The following is an 18639-nucleotide window of genomic DNA, read 5'->3' as shown; positions in this document are numbered from 1 at the left end:
ACTTTCCAGTCAACAACATTCTTCCAGTCCTAATGTGTAGGGAAAAAGAGTAAAAGAGGCGCTTAGATATTCCTCCATGGAAATCCTGGAAGCTCTTCAAGATCCTCTGGGTATGGCCAAGAGTCCCGGTCTGGGAACTGTTTGAAAAGGCTGCCTTTGCCCTTTCTGCCACCGCAGCCAGTCTCAATGCAGTTCAGCTCAATGCAGGTTATTTAGAACATGTAAAACCACAACCAAGGTAACTAAGCTGCTAAACCAGCGAGAAAAGGCAAACCAAGCCAAAGGAAATCTTCTAATTAAAAAAAAAAAACAAAATCACGAAGGAAAAAAAAGACCCAAAAAAATCAAGTGTCTGTTATTTATCACCGAGATGCTCATTATTGAGTCAACAGAGCAATGAGCATCTGGAAAATCTGTTAGATGACAAAAGAGATGACTTAGAATGTGCACTAATGAGAGGAAAGGAAGGAGACATGTTTTATGGATCATGTGTGTAGAAATCATTTAGGTTCTTTGATGCTGATCTAAAGCGCAGATGCTGAGATCTGATGCCCTTGTGGAGTTTGGTGACATTTCGGACGGTGAGTGGGATCACGTGGACAAACACAGCTGACAATAACCTCCGCCGTCTGAGATCAACAGGCCCGCGGACACATCCGCGCGCTCTGACGGCGGCGGAGGGTTTCGCTCCGGTCCGACAGCCGATTTCCCAGCTGCCAGTCAAACCGGCGGAGGCTCGGCGGAGAGGAGGGACCAGGAGGAGGACGCGCATCCATCCATTCATCAGTCCCGCAAGTGAGCCCACTCCGCTGCCGCCCGGACCTCCCGCCTGCTCCAGCCAGCCAGCCAGCCGCTCGGCGCGCGGAGGCGCGAGACGAGATCGTCTGTCTCACGCGCAAACCGCCGAGCAGAGAGAGGGTGTTGGGAAGGACGTTGAGAGCTGAAATTTTTCTAAAAGATCCGTAAAAGGAGCTCGTCAGTCGGAGGCGGAGGGGAGGGATTCAACGCCGCTGAACTCCAATCCACGGCGCGCATTTGTCCGGTGAGTCGATTCTAAAGTGTTTCATTTCAGCTCGCGGGGCTCCGTTTGCAGCACAATCCGTTCACAAAAAGACCCTTTAAGTTTGTATGTGTGGAGCTAAACGCTCATGGAAGCGGAGGGGTTCTAAACGCATATTCAGAGCCCGGCATCTGCAGGACACCACTGTTTGTGGAGCTAATCCAGAAAAGAAAAAGAAAAAAGAAAAGAGCACCGTGGGATTTTTTAGAGAGGGGTTGGATTTTCTTTTTCTTTTAACCTTTCCCCCCGAGAAGAGGAGGAAAAGAGCGTTTCCTTTGCGCTGCTGATGGGACAAGTGGGTTTTGAAACGCGACCAAGGTCTATTTTAAAGGGAAAAGAAAGACACCGGCCTCAATCGAGCTTCAACCGTGTCTCCCAGCCATCCTGTTGTCATGGTTACTGGCTGGAGGAGGCTGGGAGAACATGGCTGGCTCTCCCTGCCCCCCCCCCCCCCCCTTCTTTCCTCTGTTTCTCCTTCACTCACACATGGAAAGGAAAGGAAAACGCCCCCCCCCCCCCCCCCCCCCTGGCCTTTCTGGCTGTTTGTTTTAGTCTGAGCTCATTTAAAGACACTTTTAGGCAGTCTCACACCGCCTTTCAAACATGGATGCTGCCGTCCTTTACACATGATGGGACCAGCATTGGAACTATCACCAAACTACATTTTGTCGAGTCATGTTAGACTGAGCTGAACCCCATCGTCTCTTTTTTTCTGTCTAAATTGCCTTTAAAGCTTCTGTTTGTTTCCCAACTCATCCTAATTTTAGGAATATTTACATCCACCTGGAACTGGAAATTCCTCTCCACATTCTGGGGAAATGGAAGTTAGAGACACATCAGCTGCACCCAGAGCGGCTCTTAAACCAAACTGTGCTTCTGATGACCTTGTTATCCCGGAGGTTGATCCGCTACAGCTCATTGGGGATGCATGTTTTTTTTAATTATATATAATTCATTATGAGGTCCTTTCTACAATTAGAAAATGCGATGATGAGCGAGTGTCTGTCCTGGTTTATGGTAATGAGGGAGTTTTTGAACGGGAAACAAATCAGAAGAAAGACAAACAAAACTGAGTTAGGATTTTAAGCAGCTATAGGGGAGTTACCTGACTGTTTAGCCTGGTTTAAGTTAGATTTCAGCTGTGTGTAAATGTTGGAGTTATTCTATAGAAGGGCTTGAAGGAATAGGAAAATACCCTGGACAATGTTCAAGTTTTTTGTATTTTTATTTCCTGTCCTCAGGAAGCAGGAAATGATTTTCTTCCTCCCAGCACCTGCATTTTAAAGGTTACACTATCTTTAGGAATGTGTCTTTGTTTGTGTGCGTGTGTGTGTGTGTGTTAGCTGCAGAACCAGTCATGCCCACAGCCGTCATATTATGAACAAGGTCAGTGGGTCAAAACTCCATTTATTTGGTGCATCACTGAAAGACTGAAAAAGGAGGACGAACAGAGGAATTCCTGCTGTTCTCTCAGTTTGCAGATCTGTTAGCTTAACTTATCTTATCGGGGCCATCACCAATTATTATTATTTTGTTGTCGACTAATTCAAATTTATTTATTTCTTTGGACAAATCTGCCTTTATTCAACCACATCCGTTTCTATGACATTGCTAAAATAATCAATTTTTTCACATGAATTACTACATAATCTGTTTCCAACATATTATACTTCTATTTTCTGTGTTATATATCACTGTTTTCCGTTTTTTTTTCTGAACCCGCTGAAGCCATTTCTGGGTCACAGGGCTGCTGGAGCCTATCCCAGCTACTGTTGGGTGTAAGCGGGGTATTCCATGAACTGATCGCCAGTCTGTCACAGGGTCACATTCCTACCAAAAGACAATTTTGAATCACCAAATAACGTAAGAAGCATGTTTTTGAGCAGCAGGAGGAAATTAAAGTGCCTGGAGAAAACCCATACATGCAAACTCCACACAGAAAGAGCATATTCGGGAATTGAACCAGGTTTTCCCCCCTGTGAGGTGAGTGTGCTTACCACTACACCATCTTGTAGCCTCATGTACAATTAACAAATTAAAAAATGCTTTTATTTGTCTTTTTAATAATTTTCTTTTGACTAATGACTTTAATTTTCTTCTTTCCCAGAAATTTGAATATTTTTTAACAAAAAACTTTTAGGTTATATGCAAGTAAAACATCAGGATAAAAAAAATATTTGACCTACTTTACATATGCATTAGTTGCACATTTTTTCTCCAAGTCAGAATAACTTGTTTAAATGCACAAAGAGGATTTTTTTGGGTGGAAAATCAAAGTCCAGAGATCTCTCTGTGTTTCTTTAGTTCTCGGACCTTCCAGTTAAATCTCTTTGTGCGTTTAGTGTGTGTAGAAAGTGCCCTGGAACAGACAGGCCATAGTGTACCCGCCTTTGCTCAACACAGGCTGGGATAGGCTCCAGTAACCCTGTGACCCCGAAAGAGGAGGGATTCAGGAAATGGATGGATGGATGCATGCATGGATGGATGGATGGATGGATGGATGGATGGATGGATGGATGGATGGATGGATGGATGGATGGATGGATGGATGGATGGATGGATGGATGGATGGATGCATGGATGGATGGATGGATGGATGGATGGATGCATGGATGGATGGATGCATGGATGGATGGATGGATGGATGGATAGTCTGTACAAAGGATGTTCAAATGAACTTCCAGGAGCGATTCCCAGGTCTTTGGAAAATACTGCTAGTCTTGCCATGTACCTCGTCTCTGGCTCGTCTCTGCTCCTGCTCCTACACTTGGTTGTGGATCCTGCTTCTGGCTTGTCCCGCACCCTCTGCCGTCCCCCCACCCATGTGGATGAAGCCCACCTGCTGGACTATTTAAACATGTAGTTGTAGAGTCAGATAAGCTAATTCCTCTCTAAGAGTTCTGGTACATCGCCTGTCTGTCCTGGGGGAGGATCCTTCCTTCTTATGGACACCCCATCTTCTTTTTTTAAATTTTTTTCCAGAATCCCTTTTTTTAGGAGTTTATCCTTACCAAGAAGGAGGGTCTAAGGGTAGGGATGCCCAGTTTATTTTAGTCTGTTTAGTTTAGTTTAGCCATTACCTACTGAATTCTATGACCTCATGTTCTTTATGATTTCATGTTTATTTTACATTAACCGGTATGAAGCCCATTGAGACGACTGTTGTTGTAATACTGGACTGCATAAATGAAATTGAATTGAATTTCTATTCTATAGCGATTGACATGCTAATACCAGAGGCTTTACAGAGCTTAAACTTGAGTAAAGGGAAAACTTAGACCTCAACTTTTAAACTGACTTTGAGCTACACGCTTTACAAACCGATGAATCTGAACTCGTATCCAGTGCCCCATGTTTTAATGCATTTCACACACATGCTCACAGCTTGCATTTTTCCCCTCCAAATACTGAAGTAAAATCTCAATAAACGGGAACATTTTAAGAAAAACTATTCATAAAATCCACCGTGTTCCGGTGATGAAAACTTGGATGCTTTACGAAAAAAGAAAGGTTAACATATTTTTCAATGTGACACATTGTTTCAAACGCACTTCATTGTGGTCTAGATTTGGCAAACTAGTGAGTATCGAGGCACACTGGTTTTTACCAGAGACTCCTGGGAAATTTCCAGTGCACTAGATTTTGTAATTGGAGATTCGGACCCCCCCCCACCCCCACCCCCTAAAAAATGGCAAACACCCTTTTTAGTGCGCTTAGAATTGAGTGCAGATGCAGCTATAGGTAGCAGGCAGGAGTGTGCGATGGAAAAAGGAGCATGGAGGAAACCAATGGAACTTAATTTCTGCTCTAGTTCTTCATTCTGCCTTAAATGTTTACATAACAAGCTTATGTAATACAACACACTGATAATTTTTTTAGATGTCCTGATCATATTAAAATGATGCAGAAGGTGAACAGACGTGGTCAGCCTCAGGTCCTCCAGTGCTCTGAAGCCTTAGCGGCGTGTGTTTAACATCACTCTGGCAGCTTCAAACAAAAATGCTCAAATTATGGAGGGCAGCACTTTGACTGTAACAAGGTCAGACGGGAGAAAGTGGCTCAGCAGAGGAGCGATGCTCAGCTCAAGTCTTTACAGGCCGAGATTCAGAACCGTTTTCAGACGGACGGACGGACAAGCAGACAGATAGATGGGTAGGATAAAGAGATTAACTCTTTGGAAAGATAGAGAAGATTTTATTTCAATGCCCCATCATAGCTTATTACATTTATATTTTAAAGGTCGCATCACATTGTCATAAAAGCTAAACCCAGTTTTTTTGGCTGTTATCCTCATTTTAGTTCTGAGGTCAATGGAAAGGTGAATTGCCACACACGGGGTCACAGTTCATGACCCACTTACAAGGAATATTTGCTCAAATAAAAAAGCGAAATATCATCAGGTATTTCATGCAGAAACAAGCATCTACTGTGGAAGTTTTTATGAAAAAAAACTTTTAAACACATACTTTTTGCTTAGAAGTAGGTTTTACTCTTTCTAGTGTTTTAATTGACTTCCCAGACTGTTTCTTTCTGGGTTTTTTTTTGTGTATTGTAACGTGTTTATGTGTTGGGAGGCTTTTATTATTTCCTTATTATTATTATTTTTTTTGACGTTTCATGCAAAGAGCTTTGATGAGTTCTGCATCAGGAAGGGTGCCCTATAAATAAAGTTAAATTATAATTTGGGCACAGAAACCTGTTTTTAATTCATTCAGAAATTCCGCAAAGTGTTTTGTCATTCTAGTTTTTGGTGAAGAAAGTGTGAAAGGATCTGATGGATCTGAAGGATCTGAATTCTTTTAGTGGATTGTGACACATCAGTCTGTTCAGATCAGCTGTAATAAACATTTATGCTGCTGATTTCTATGGTTGGAGTTTGATCATCTGGACAATTCCATTAAAAAAAAGCTATGATGGATGAATGGATGGATGGAGAATATGTCAGTCACTTTAAGTCTATTGTAATAATATTAGGATGAAACGTTTTTTTTTCTTTTTTACATTGGTGTTTCATGTTTTTGAAAGATTAGATTGTAACTGGGTTATTTCAAATAACTAACGCTGTTGTTTCCAGAGCTTCCAGTGTCTTTAGTTCCTTATTGTTGCTGTGCTGCCTGCAGGAGCCAGCCATGCTTATCAGCGTATTCCCCGTGGACTGCAGCACCGCCTCACAGATCAATATGCCACACTGTGGTGTGTGTCTTTGTCCGTTCGTTGTGCGTCCGTGTGAGACAGACAGAGAGACGTCACAAACGCAGAAGGGCCAAAAAGCCAACTTGATGTGTGTGAGTTTGGCCTTTTGGCCCTCTTCCTTGTCTCCTGACACATCGGTGTGGTATTAACCCGTGTGGCGTTTGGTCCAATCACAGTTAAAGGAAACTGATAAGATTCTGCAAAAGTCTCCAGTGTGCTGCTGACAACAGTGGAATGCACAAAGCCTGTTCCTGATGGGCCTTCGATGTGTAGAAAAACAAAGACCCGGACACACAGTCGGAGTGTAATTACACCCCAGCCACATCGCACAGCCTTTTTGGCTTTTCATTGGCTTTTTCTGCATTTGTCCTTGCAGCGGCAGGGGGGCTTCAGCACATCTGCTTTCTCTTTTTCACTTCCAAAGTTTTTCTTTTTTTCCCCCCTCTGGATGAGACTCATTTAGGCCAATTAACACTAAACGAGAGTCTGATATTGAGAAAAGTGAGTTAGACAAAGGAGCACATAGAGCAGATTAATGGAACTGGGTGGGAGGGAAAAACAGGCCCCTGCAAACACACACGTACACACACACAGACACACACACACAGAATTCCCACTTATCATGTTCCCATTTACAAAGATGTGTCACTGTTCCACTTCTGGATGTGTGTGCGGGTGCATTTATGTATGCTAATGTGAGCAAATGCTCCTTTCGTGGAATAATAAATTGATGCAAATGATGAAAGTTTGCACTGACACGACTCAGAAATGGGACTACATGGACCGCAGAGGAAGCTATCATTCCTTCATCCACTTTCTGAGTTTGGGATTATCCTGAGATTAGACTAATGTAGCTGTTGAAGGGAGTCCACGCCGCTTTTAGATTTAGGAGATGCACTTTAGCGCGGCATAATGTGGTCATGCATTGCGTGAGAAGCAAAGTATCAAGCGCAGATGATCGCCTGAGCATCAATTGTCACGGATTCTTGCAGAATCTGTTTAGCGATCCGTCAGCGGAAGACGAGGGTCACAGGAGGACACGATGAGAAGATAAACGGATAAATGATTCCTGTTTTTATGAGGGAGAATGACACAGATGTCAGTGTGAGAAAAAATGATTCCGTCACACCTTTAAAGGGCCTGAACAACCAAACCCTCAGAGGGATTCAGGAAGCTCCACACGTCTGCAGCATGAAGGACGGAAAAACGCTGCTCTTCAGCTGGAAGCTGAAATTAGGCAGCAATTTGTGTGATAATTGTAGGGGGGGGGGGGGGTCTGGATCATTTGCTTCATGGTTTAGCAGCTGATGAAACATTCAGTGAGGACGCAGCATTTGTTACATCAGAGACCCAGACATGGTGCATGTCCTGCCCATTCCAAATAAATCTTTCCTCTTTACTTCTTTTTCCTGCAGTTTCGCTCAGAAATGCTGGAAATTTCCTGAGAGACCACAGAGAGTTTTGTTGGCGCGCTTTTCCCCCTCCGCCTTCCTTACCTGTGCGCTGACAGAAAAAGTGCCTGTAAATATTTTACTGCAGTTCTGCTGCAAGTCTGTCGCTGCAGATGATTCAGCAGAGCTGAGATCCGGCAGACGAGGTGACTTCCTGCTCTCTGCTCGGACGTTTGGCCTTCATTAAAACATCATTTGTAGGATTTTTAAAGCTGCACTTTAACCTGAAAACATGAAAATATTTGTTTCAGTGAATTTTCTGCTTTTCTAAACCCACTTTTTCACCTATTTAACCAGGAAAACCCATTAAAAAATTAAATCAACATTTATTTTTACAATACATGCATTTCTTTTTACATATGCATGAAAAATATGGACTCAGAAATGCCTTTTAGGTGGGTAATGAAGTTCATTTGTATGTAATTATAGAGGAAGAGCTTCCCTACAGAGTGACTGCTTCAAGGTGGAATTAAGTAGATTATTAAGGTAACTGTCGTGCTTTCACACAAACTGCAGTGAAAGCAGAAATTTCCATATTGATAAAGAGCTGTTGAATCATCCAGACAAAAAAAAAAAACTCCTCTGCCTGAGCAGCCTGCCTTTAATCATCTGCTGTCACCTCTCTCTCCATTCTAAAGCCCTTTTTCTTTCCATATTTCATTCATTAAATACTTAAGTAGAGTCTTTCTGAAGTGAGTGGGTTTTAACTGGCTTTTGCCTTCGTTTCTCCTCTTTTTCTGTTTTCTTAACCCTTTGCAGCCCAGGTGGACGTCTGCCTGCTGTGGATACGGGAACCATGACCCAGGAGGGGCAGGCTCTGCCCTGTTCCACCCAAACAGAGAACCTCGTGGAGCCAGACGACATCGCCGCTGACCTGCCATCAGAGCCCCCCCATGAGGGCAGACTGGAGGCGTCGGACATCACAGGGGAGACGAAAGAGGAGGAGGAGGTAGGAGAGGAGGCGAAGGAGACAGACAGAGAGGATGCAATACAACAGAGCGAGGAAAAGGAGGGAGCTGAAGGAGAGCAGCAACGGACCAAAGGAGAGGCGGGGGAGACGACAGAGGCAGAGGAGGGAGGAGAAAGTGAAGCTACGCATCCACCGACAGAAGACGAGACATCTGATCCTCGACTGCCTGAGCGGTGAGTGCAGAAAATCCCACGAACAGTGAAAAATGATGCAGTCAGAACGCATCAGCAGATCCCTTCATCTTCTTTTATGCATTAAAAAATATATAAAGTCCCACTGGGATTATCTATTTAAAAAGCATTCCCGGTGGTCTTTTAATTATGATGAAGGCAAAATCAAATGTGTCGTTTTCTAGGACATTTTCTATTTTATGTCTCCTTTAACCAGGAAGTCCCTTTGAGATTTGAAGACCTCCTTTTCACGGCCAAGAGGCCCGTGCAACATGTCATAAAAATAACAAATTCCTAGACAGATAAAATATTAAAAACAAAAATTAAAGTTCCAAACAGTGGCGAGCCAATGATTGCATTTCCATCTCTTTCAAAAACAAGTTAAAAACAGTCACAGACACGGGAGTTGGGAGAGGAAAAACCCTCTAAACCATTCAGTTGGAGCTGAAAGAAGAATGGGGGTTTAAGCTCATCACTTGTTAGTGAGTTGGAAGTGAGTTTCTCCTCTTCCAGGCTGTCTCATTTGTCCCAAAAAGTGTCCTCCACCGAGACTGGAGCTGCAACGAAGCAGCAAGATCATTGAAGTTTGTCTGCCGGGGGGGCTGTTGTAACAAAAAGGCTGTCAGTAACAGCAAATTATTTGTGTTTTTATCTTATTTTCTCAGTTCGGAAAACGGCATTAGTGTGAAGGATGAAGAGGATGAGGAGACGGAGGAGGATGGAGAGAAGATAAACGCTCATTTGGACACCTTTAGCTCTAACTTTGAGACCACAGTTGAAGAGGCTGACACTGAAGTGGAGGAAGAGGAGGAAGAGGTCCAGAGGGACGGAGAGGAAAGAGAAAACCAGGACAGCTTCAGCTCTGCGTTCGAGCAGATTGTTGAGCAAGTTGACCTTCAAGAGGAGGAAGAGGAGGACGAAGAAATGCAGCTGGAGGAAGAGGAGGAGAGAGACAAAAACAAGGTGGACAACAAGGACGGCTTCAGCTCTACATTTGAGCGCATCGTAGAGTCCGCCCTGCTGCGGGGCGGGACATGCTACAGCAGCCTGGACTCTCTGGATGTTTTGTCCCTGACGGACGAGACGGACAGCTGCGTGAGCTTCGAGGCTCCGCTGACGCCTCTCATCCAACAGCGGGCGCTTTTCCTGGGGCCCGAACCGCTGGAGCTGGAGTTGGCGACCGTTCAGGAGCAGGAAGGGGCCGAGGCCGGACCCGAGCGCCTCGATGGGGAACTTGCAGCAGGGGAGGTCCGTGGGGCCGGAGCCGAGGCTGGGATGGGAGGAAGTCCGCTGAGGACGACCATTCCCGGGAGCAGGTCGGAGTTTGTGCTGAGCCAGCCGGGGCGCTGGAACATCCCCAACGGATACCACTCGGAGAGCCAGAGGGCTTTTGAGGGCTGTGGAGCCATGACCAACTCTGTCAGGTAAGAATCAGAGAAGGTTAGGCTGGATTATGCTGTGATTTCTGAAATACGATGCGTTAACATCAATGTTGGGCTCAGCTGACCAACATCTTTAGTCCTGTTTTTCCTAAACGCTGTGATTTTGCTCCTGTGTGTTTAAGCACCTTCCCCTTTTTTCATTTCCACACTCTGTTTGGGTTGTTCTATTGGGTAAAAACTTAAAAAGAAATACAAAAAAATTTAGGGGAAAAAGGAAGAAATACTGAAAACTTGATAAATAAACTTAAATGTTTCTTTGTAACAAATGTTTATTTGTATCTTTAATTACTGTTTTCATTCAGTCTTTGTCATTTCCCTTGCTTTTAGCTTTCAGTCTTTAATTTACAGTTATAATTCAGACCTTTTCTGTTTTTTAAAGTGGATTTGATTTTTTACGTGGGGGTGGGGCTTCGATCCCATTGGCTACTGGGACATGATTGACATCAGAGGACAGGTTATGGTGATGTCATTTCTGCTCTAAAACAGCAGCTTTTGTTTGCGTCGCTTGTGCCCTCCCTCCTCTGATGTACCAAACTTTGGAAGCAAACACTGACTGTATAAGAGAACTGGACAGAGCGACCCCCCTCCCCAATGGCGTTCCAAACAGGAAGTACCCGCTGAAGCCAAAATCCCACAAACTTCTATTTTCTTTATTTTGATTTGAACATTCCAAACGTTTGGTTGACAGATTTTTTTGAAGCTTGCTTTCATGTAGTAGGGATGTGGACTTCCTCCTGATGACGGCTGGCTCCAACAAGGGAGCGTCCATGTCATGAAAAAAATGGCTACTGAATTGACTTCCTTTGTTTGTAGCCAGTAGGCCTAAGCCATTTCCTAGGGGTGATGTCACACTCACTCAGTCCCGTTCTCATGTACAGTCAATGGGGATGACACAGGCCGCCCCACCAATTTTTTTTTACTGAAACCTAAAAGGGATAGAAACAAAACAGTTTGGGTTTGTTTGTTTGTTTTATACTAGTTTTTCAGTATTTCTTGAAATTGAATATGTTTAAACTGTTCAATATTTATTCCAAGTTAAAAATGTGTACTGTCAATTTTTTTTTTCATTTACCATCTTGTTTTTCATTCCCTTTAAGCTGATCCTGACTTGACTCCATATTGTTGAGGGAACAAAGTGAAAGTTGATTTTGTTCTCTGTTAGGGATTAAACAAACTCTGTTTGCAAGTGAATCCTGGTGCGGTAAAGTAAGAAATGTCTGCGCTCCGCACCTTTTTCAAGAAGCAAAGGTAGAAAAATGTAAAAACTTTTCACAATGGGGTGGAGGTGACAGGACCTTCAGAAGCGCCCGGGTTGGCCTTTCTTTTTTTGTTTTTGCCTTTTCTTTCCTTGGCATCAGATAATACCATCCCCAAACGATCATAGCTGAACCTGCACGATGTTTACGTGTGGCGGTCGACCAAAACCAAATGAAGTTTGTCATTCCAATCAAGTCCTCTGGATCCTCCTTGTTTAAAGGTGTTTTCTTTGACTCCTTCTTTCCCTCAACGCTCAAAGCATCAACAGGCTTCAAGCACGTTGTTATGGGTTACCTAGCAACAGATAAAAAACAGAGGAAAGCCACCCTCATAATTAGGGTCCTGAACTTTCCCTGACCATCCGGGATGTACCATCCTTTTACTGTAATCGTCTTTAGAAAAACATTTGTACCAAGAAAAAGGTGGTTTGTGCATAAAATTCAGTTTGTATTGTTTAGTGTATTGTTTAGCTGCAGTCCACCTTTAGATCATTGGTGACAGTACGCTTGGTGAGGCTCTGTGCAGACTAGGAAGCACAGGTTTGGTTCAACCAGCAGGTGGCATTAGTACGTGAAGCCCCACCAGCGACGGTGTTCCGGAAGGGATGTAAGTGACTGAACAACAGCCAAGCATTCAGCGAAACAAAAGGTGCATTAACACGCGAACGGCACAAACGTAAATCCATTTCTCTAAAGCAGGGGTCGGGAACCTTTTTGGCCAAGAGAGCCATAAACGCCACATATTTTGAAATGTAATTTCGAAAGAGCCATACAATAATGTAGTGTCCCTTTCCCACACTGAGGCACGGAGACTTAACCTCTTTTAAGGTTCTTTATTCGGGTTACTGCAGACCGCGACAAACGCCGTACAATTAATTCAGCAACTCCTGAATCTCTCCCGCCGAGACGAGACGAGAGCGCGTCTCCCAACTTTATATTCCCCTGCTCCCGCTGCAGCCCTCCCCTTTCCCTTATTCGGCCCATAGCTGAACCCCATTGGTCCAAACTACCTAACAACAGGCTGAGCGACAGAACTGAGAGCCAATCAGCTCTCTGCTTGATGCGGTCAATGAACTCCAGAACTTTTAACGCGGCCCAACAGCCATCCAACTCAGTCCGCGACAATATGTTTAAAACTAAAATACAAGTGAATGTGTGCATTTGATGTAATTTCAACCTTTTTAAAGTACAATAAGTCTGTGGATTCTTTTTAATAACATTGTTATGCTGTTTCTAATAAATGATGAGTATTTCTCGTGGTAGTTTTGCTGATGGTCTAGTCTGGTTTACGTGGTGAGTTTCTGCTTCATGCAGGCGTTGAGACTTTAAACGTGATCTTAGGTTGGTATGAATGTTTTGTAGATGTGAGACAGACTGCTCACATGCGGACCTGGAGCCAAACACACACTCACACGCTGCAGTGAGTGACGGGAAGCGGGTTTTACGTTTTTACAATCCCTGCGCGATTCACCTGCTGCCTGTCCCCACAACCCCTCACCCCCACCCTCTGCTTTCTCCCTCACACATCCCGTCCCCGCAACTGCGCGCTCTTTCTCAGAGACGGGAGCGCGCAGTTTTAGGCACGGCAATTCACAGGTTTCCGGGTGGTACAAACTCTGTGAATTAATAGACAATTTTAAACTTATACTAGTGCTGGCGCAGATTTGTCTCTCTAAGCACCGCTACTACTGCGCGCCTCTGCCATCGCATCGCGCACGAGAAGGACTGGTCTAATGAAGAAAAAAAATTTGAATTAAAGATTTGTCTGCGAGCCACATGTGACCATCAAAAGAGCCATATATGGCTCGCGAGCCTTAGGTTCCCGACCCCTGCTCTAAAGGAAAAAGGTCCGCTTTGTGTCCATAGTTTGATCCATGCAGGCAGGTAGGGGCTGTGAAAGCAGAAATAGCGCAGCGAGAGGAGTCGATGGTGTCTGATAGCCTGGTAAATCCAGACAGCAAGATCATGAAGCAGAGCAGCAGAACCAGCTCTTTACTCCCCTGTTTATGCATGAAATGGTTGCACAATATCGAGGAGTAAGTTCATTATCACCAGCCTTTAAATGTCACAAGATTTCAAACTACAAACCACATTTAGAAGAGCAGAAAATCCTCTTTATTTCTCAACTTTGAGCGCACGACTGTTTCTTTCAAGGAATTAACTTAATTGCTGTAAAAGGTGGAGGAAGCCAGTACAGAACTGCTGGGGGGCATATGTGTGTGTGTGGGGGGGGGGGGGGGGGGGGGGGGTTAATAGGAACCATATGGGGGAAAAAACACACCGTTTTACATTGCAGGTTTCTCCAGCAGTTAGTTTTCCAGTGGCCCCCTCACAGTTCCAGATAAACAGAAAGGCCAAAATGACACAAGAACCAGCAACACAATCTGCTCCATCAACCGCCGGGGCTCGTTCAGGGGGACTCAGCAGCGCCCTAATGGGATTGGACGGCAGGATCGGAGGGTTTTTGGAAGTGGCTGCGCGCTGAGCTTTCCTCTCTGTGTTGCCCCCGTCTGCAGATGTTGTTCTTTAAGCGCGGCCTTGCTTCCTGACCACCAGCGCCAAACTGAAAGAGCCATTGTTTATGTCATGACATCATCTCCTTCAGCTTCCCTCTGCCCAGCAGGGACTTCTGTGAGTGTGTGAGTGTGTGTCTGTGTGTGTTTGTTAGTAATTATTGCAAGCCAGACATTTGAGCACTTAAATCGAGAGTGGATACATCTGCAAGTCAATCTTAAAGGGAAAGTCCAGGCTTTAAAGACGCTTCCCTGACAGTTTTTCCACTTTTAAGGGATTGAAATCGAAGGAATGAACAATTGTTGTTTATCAATATTTTCTGCCTGAAAGTAGAAAGGAGAAAAGTCCTTGAGATACTGCAGGTGAGTGGGGTCCCTGGTCGTCTGTGTTTGTGGTGATTGGCAGGGTGACCCCAGTGCTTCTTTTCCTGTAAACAAAAGCTTGATCCCCACATCTTACAGACCCACTCCAATGAAAATGGTGTTTTTGGTGTTTTTAACGTGTTCGTTTGGTAATTTTCTGTTGGAGGACATATATATATAAAGAAATGAGGCTTAAATTTGCATTTCTGAGTATTTCTTAATTCAAATCGCTGTGAATCAGGAGCAGACAAAAAATGTAGTTAGAATTATCTTGAAGCGGTGGCATACGTGCAACAACGTATGGGCCTCAAGCTTCCCGCTCCATTCTGATGCATCCACTTGCAGACAAACAGATCCATGTACGTCTTTGTCTTCTTCGTCTGCTCTGGAATCTGGATCTAAACTGTACGGCTGGATAGCTCCAATACTGCTCTCCATTATTATTGTACCGGTAATGTTAGTTTGGGGTGTGTTAAGGGTTGTTAGCTAGTTGGAGAGATTGTAGACAAAAGTTTGATGGGAAGTGAGGGTAGGCTGATTAACCACTGCCACTGCAGAAACTACAGCTATGTCCGAATAAACACCCTAACCCCTAACTACTAAAAAACTATATAATGCATGACTATGTAGCGCCCTGGATTTTAAAAGCAATTCGGAATTTTGGCTAAAAACAGCTACATCATAATTAAAAGATTAATGTGAACACTTTTATTATAGACCAAAAAAAGATCGGAGTGGGACTTGTGAAGATTTTAGGACATGATTTGTTTCCTGGACAGTTTTCTATAGACGCGTACCATCCCTTCCGGTGTTACGAGGACATTTACTGCATATTTTTTTATTTCTTCTTGGATCGTTGGGCCCAGCATCTTTGTTTGCTCATTCTCTCCCTGACTTTATTCATTTCTCCACTCGATCCGTCTCATCTCACTTTATCTCATCTCATCTCAAACACCCTGAAAGACACACACACACACACCCTCAGACAGCATCCTCCTCTGTTCTTCGTATCCTCCCTGCTTCCTCTCTGCCTCTTCTTATCTCTTTTCTTTGGCATTTTGCAGCTCTGTTGCACATTGAGGCATCTGGGAGGGGAGCAGATCAAACTGAAGTGACAGTCACACTCTTTTTATCGGGCATATTTGTTTTTTAACATTTTTTTACCCCCCTCCCGGACAGTTTGGCATGGAAGTATGCTAATGCATGCTAATTAGCTCTTGGAACACAGGGAGATCTTAAGCAGATTACAGTTTTGTGAGCTGAGGAGCTCGTCGTAAATCAAACAGCTGAAACGACGATATGTGGACGTCGTAATGGCGGCAAAGATGAGGGATTTCTCTTGTTTGTTTTTTGTTTCTATGAACACTCGAGGCTAAAAGAAAAAAACATACATTTACTTAAACTGCAAGTTAAAGCCAGTGGATGAAGGAAAGAGAGTTTGCCCGTGTGGTCCAGATCCATTCTGGAGACATGAGTGAGGAAACAAAAGTGTCTTTTTCTCATACAGACATTAGGATGCAGCGAGAAGCAGCTGGATCTGCATATGCGCTTCAAGATGCAGCAGGAACTCCGTTCTTTAAAATCAGGAATCAGTCGCAACCCGACCTTCTGCGCTCTCTGTGATTACATTTGAATCTGACATGCAGCATGTTTTATTCAGACTGTTTAGCTGCATAAAGACTGACAATTTGCTTTGACTCTTAATATAGAAAAAAAAACAATGTTTCAAAGAAAGTCTGCTCATCCAAGTAAAAGTCTTTGTTGATGACGATGTTTGTGCCCGAGGATGAAGGAGTTAAAGCAGAATGCTCTCCGCAGACATGAAGAAAAATGTCAAGTATGGCAGATGCTGTGAGAACACCACGCATCAGTAAAGTGTGACAGCCCAAGCGGAAAAGTGTGGGCAAAAATCTTTCATCCATCTTCAGAACCAGCTGAATCCATTTTGGGGTCACAGGGTTGCTGGGCTCTATCCTAGCTATTGTTGGACAAAGGAGAGCATCTGTGGACACTTTAGAGACACCAGTTAACCTATGCAGCATGCTTTTGGACAAAATCCACACATGCACGAGTGCTGACCACTGTGCTTGTGGTTTGTCCTTCTCTGCTCTTTGGGGATCCTCTGTAGCTCTATTTAATCCATCAGGGATCATCACATTTCTACGAAAACACACGCCCGCCCACCAGTGTCAGCCTGTCCTGCAGCTTAACAAAAGGGGATCTGGAGCAAACACGCCCGAGCGCTGCTGATGCGATAACCCAAATGACAAAATCTGCGCTCTGATGGGAGATGAGGAGGAACCGTGTCATGCATTTAAGTGCAAGCTAATAGAGACGGCACTGCTGAGTCCAGCCGCACATGTGAGCGGAGTGAGCATGGATTCATGTGAAAACGTCAGGTGTCTCACAACCTTAACAGAACAGAGCATTTAAAGAGAAAACCAGCAATATTGGATCTATCCAGTTGTATTGTTTTAAGCCAGATTCCAGCTAGGAGGAGGAAAACAAAGACGTACATGAATCTATTTTAAAGCAGAAAGCTTTTCTTTTTTCTACATAACCAATATGATCTTTTACAAACGTCGTTTTTTCATCTGCTCCTGATTCACCACGATTTAAAAAAAGAAAAGCTCCGAAATGCTATTTTAATCTTCATTTTATTTATATATGTCCTCCATCATCAAAAAATGGCACGTTAAAAACACCAGAAAGACAATGATCATCAAAGTGGGTCTTAAAGTTTTTTTTTCTTTATTCTGTAAAGAAACTGTCCCTTGATGCCAGAGATTTGGAAATATTTCTATTTTTACAATAATCCCAATCTGAACCTGTCCTCCTTTCTCCAGCTCACAAATGAGCAGAGCTTCAGAACGTCTGTGAGGGAATAAAACCCTGAGCGGGATTCTATATAGCACCGCTGCAACATCCTGCAGATTATCCTTTCCTGGCTCTCACACAGGCTGCAGTATGGGCACGCACACACACATTTCTGCAAAACAAGCACTACAGCGCCGCTTCTCACACCACAACAGTAAGTGAATCATTTCAGCGCGAACAGACTTATCCTTTTCTATTTATAGCTCGCCTGTGTGTTCTGTGACACATCCCACAAACTTACTGTGTCTGTTTTGGCCGAGGGAGGCTTCTCTTTTCTCAGCCAGCTTGTGTTCGCTAACTGCTCCGTATGTGTTTCATCAGCAGAGCTTGTTTGCTTTGTTTAGTCAGAGGAGCCTCTTGAGTTGATGGTTTTAACTTTAATCCAGCACCACGCCTGCAAATAACTAACATCAGCCTAAAGAGGTCACCATCATCTACTGTTTGTAGCAGAGCACTCTATTTCAGTGCGTCTGTGCTACTGTAATACTACCACGTTTGAAGCAAATACACGGGAGGCTGCAGGTTTGGAAATGAGAGTTTGGATTGTTGGTAGTGCAGACCTGAAAGCAGAGCACTGAACTCTGAGAAGACAATGTTTAAGTGCTGCATTTAAATTCCTTCCTTATCCATTTAGTCTGGGAGCAGAACAGCGGAACGGCCTCCTAACTAAGCAAATGCACCCACTCAAACCTCGTTGATAAACACAGAATTACAACCTTATTGCAAAAAAGTTTACCCCTCCGTGAAAAGAGGAATTGTGGCAATAGTTTGCCCAAAGTTATAGATGTAGAGGAAGTGAAAGAACAAAGCAGTTAGAAAAATCAGGGGTTCCATAGTGGTGTAGAGGTTAGGCCTCTCACCTCACAGTAAAAAAAGGGGAGTGGTTTAAATCCCGGCTTGGTCCTTTCTGTGTGGAGTTTGCATGTTCTCCTCGTGCACATCTGCAGGTTTTCCTCCCACAGTCCAAAAACAGGCTTCATAGGTTCATTGGTGACTCTAAATTGACCCTAGGTGTGAATGTGAGTGTGTGATTGAGGCCCTGCAACAGACTGGTGACCTGTTCAGGGTTTTTTCCCTACCTTCACCTATCGTGATATAGGCTCCAGCAACTCCACGATTCCAAAAGGGATTCAGCGGGTTGTGAAGATGGATGAACTTCCAAAATGAATTCAGGAATTTCAATGTTTTGTCAGGATGTATAGAACCCAAAATGCAGGAAAGTTTTACATTTAACAAACAAACGAGAACACGACAAGCCAGTACAGAACATGACACAATGTCCTTTTTGTATGATGTGTAAAGACTCTTAAATCGTTCTTTTATGAAGCCAAAAAAAAATTCTTG

The 18639-nt window shown here is 43.9% G+C and overlaps 1 protein-coding gene across 1 annotated transcript in view; it reads left to right on the top strand.

Annotated features, from left to right (window-relative positions):
• The first annotated feature begins 140 nt into the window (after positions 1 to 140).
• The window catches only part of psd2 (pleckstrin and Sec7 domain containing 2), a 35738-nt gene continuing 17239 nt past the window's right edge, over positions 141 to 18639 (top strand). Inside the window, exons 1-3 of the mRNA XM_004073639.4 lie at positions 141 to 1042; positions 8464 to 8847; positions 9510 to 10268. Coding sequence (XP_004073687.1) covers positions 8501 to 8847; positions 9510 to 10268 — 1106 coding nt within the window. The 5' untranslated portion in view covers positions 141 to 1042; positions 8464 to 8500. The remainder of the gene's footprint in view (positions 1043 to 8463; positions 8848 to 9509; positions 10269 to 18639) is intronic.

Source organism: Oryzias latipes, chromosome 10 (assembly GCF_002234675.1).
Source record: "Oryzias latipes chromosome 10, ASM223467v1".
NCBI classification, from domain to species: domain Eukaryota; kingdom Metazoa; phylum Chordata; class Actinopteri; order Beloniformes; family Adrianichthyidae; genus Oryzias; species Oryzias latipes.
Note: the sequence above shows the minus strand (reverse complement) of the source record. Positions and strands in the feature narration are given on the sequence as shown.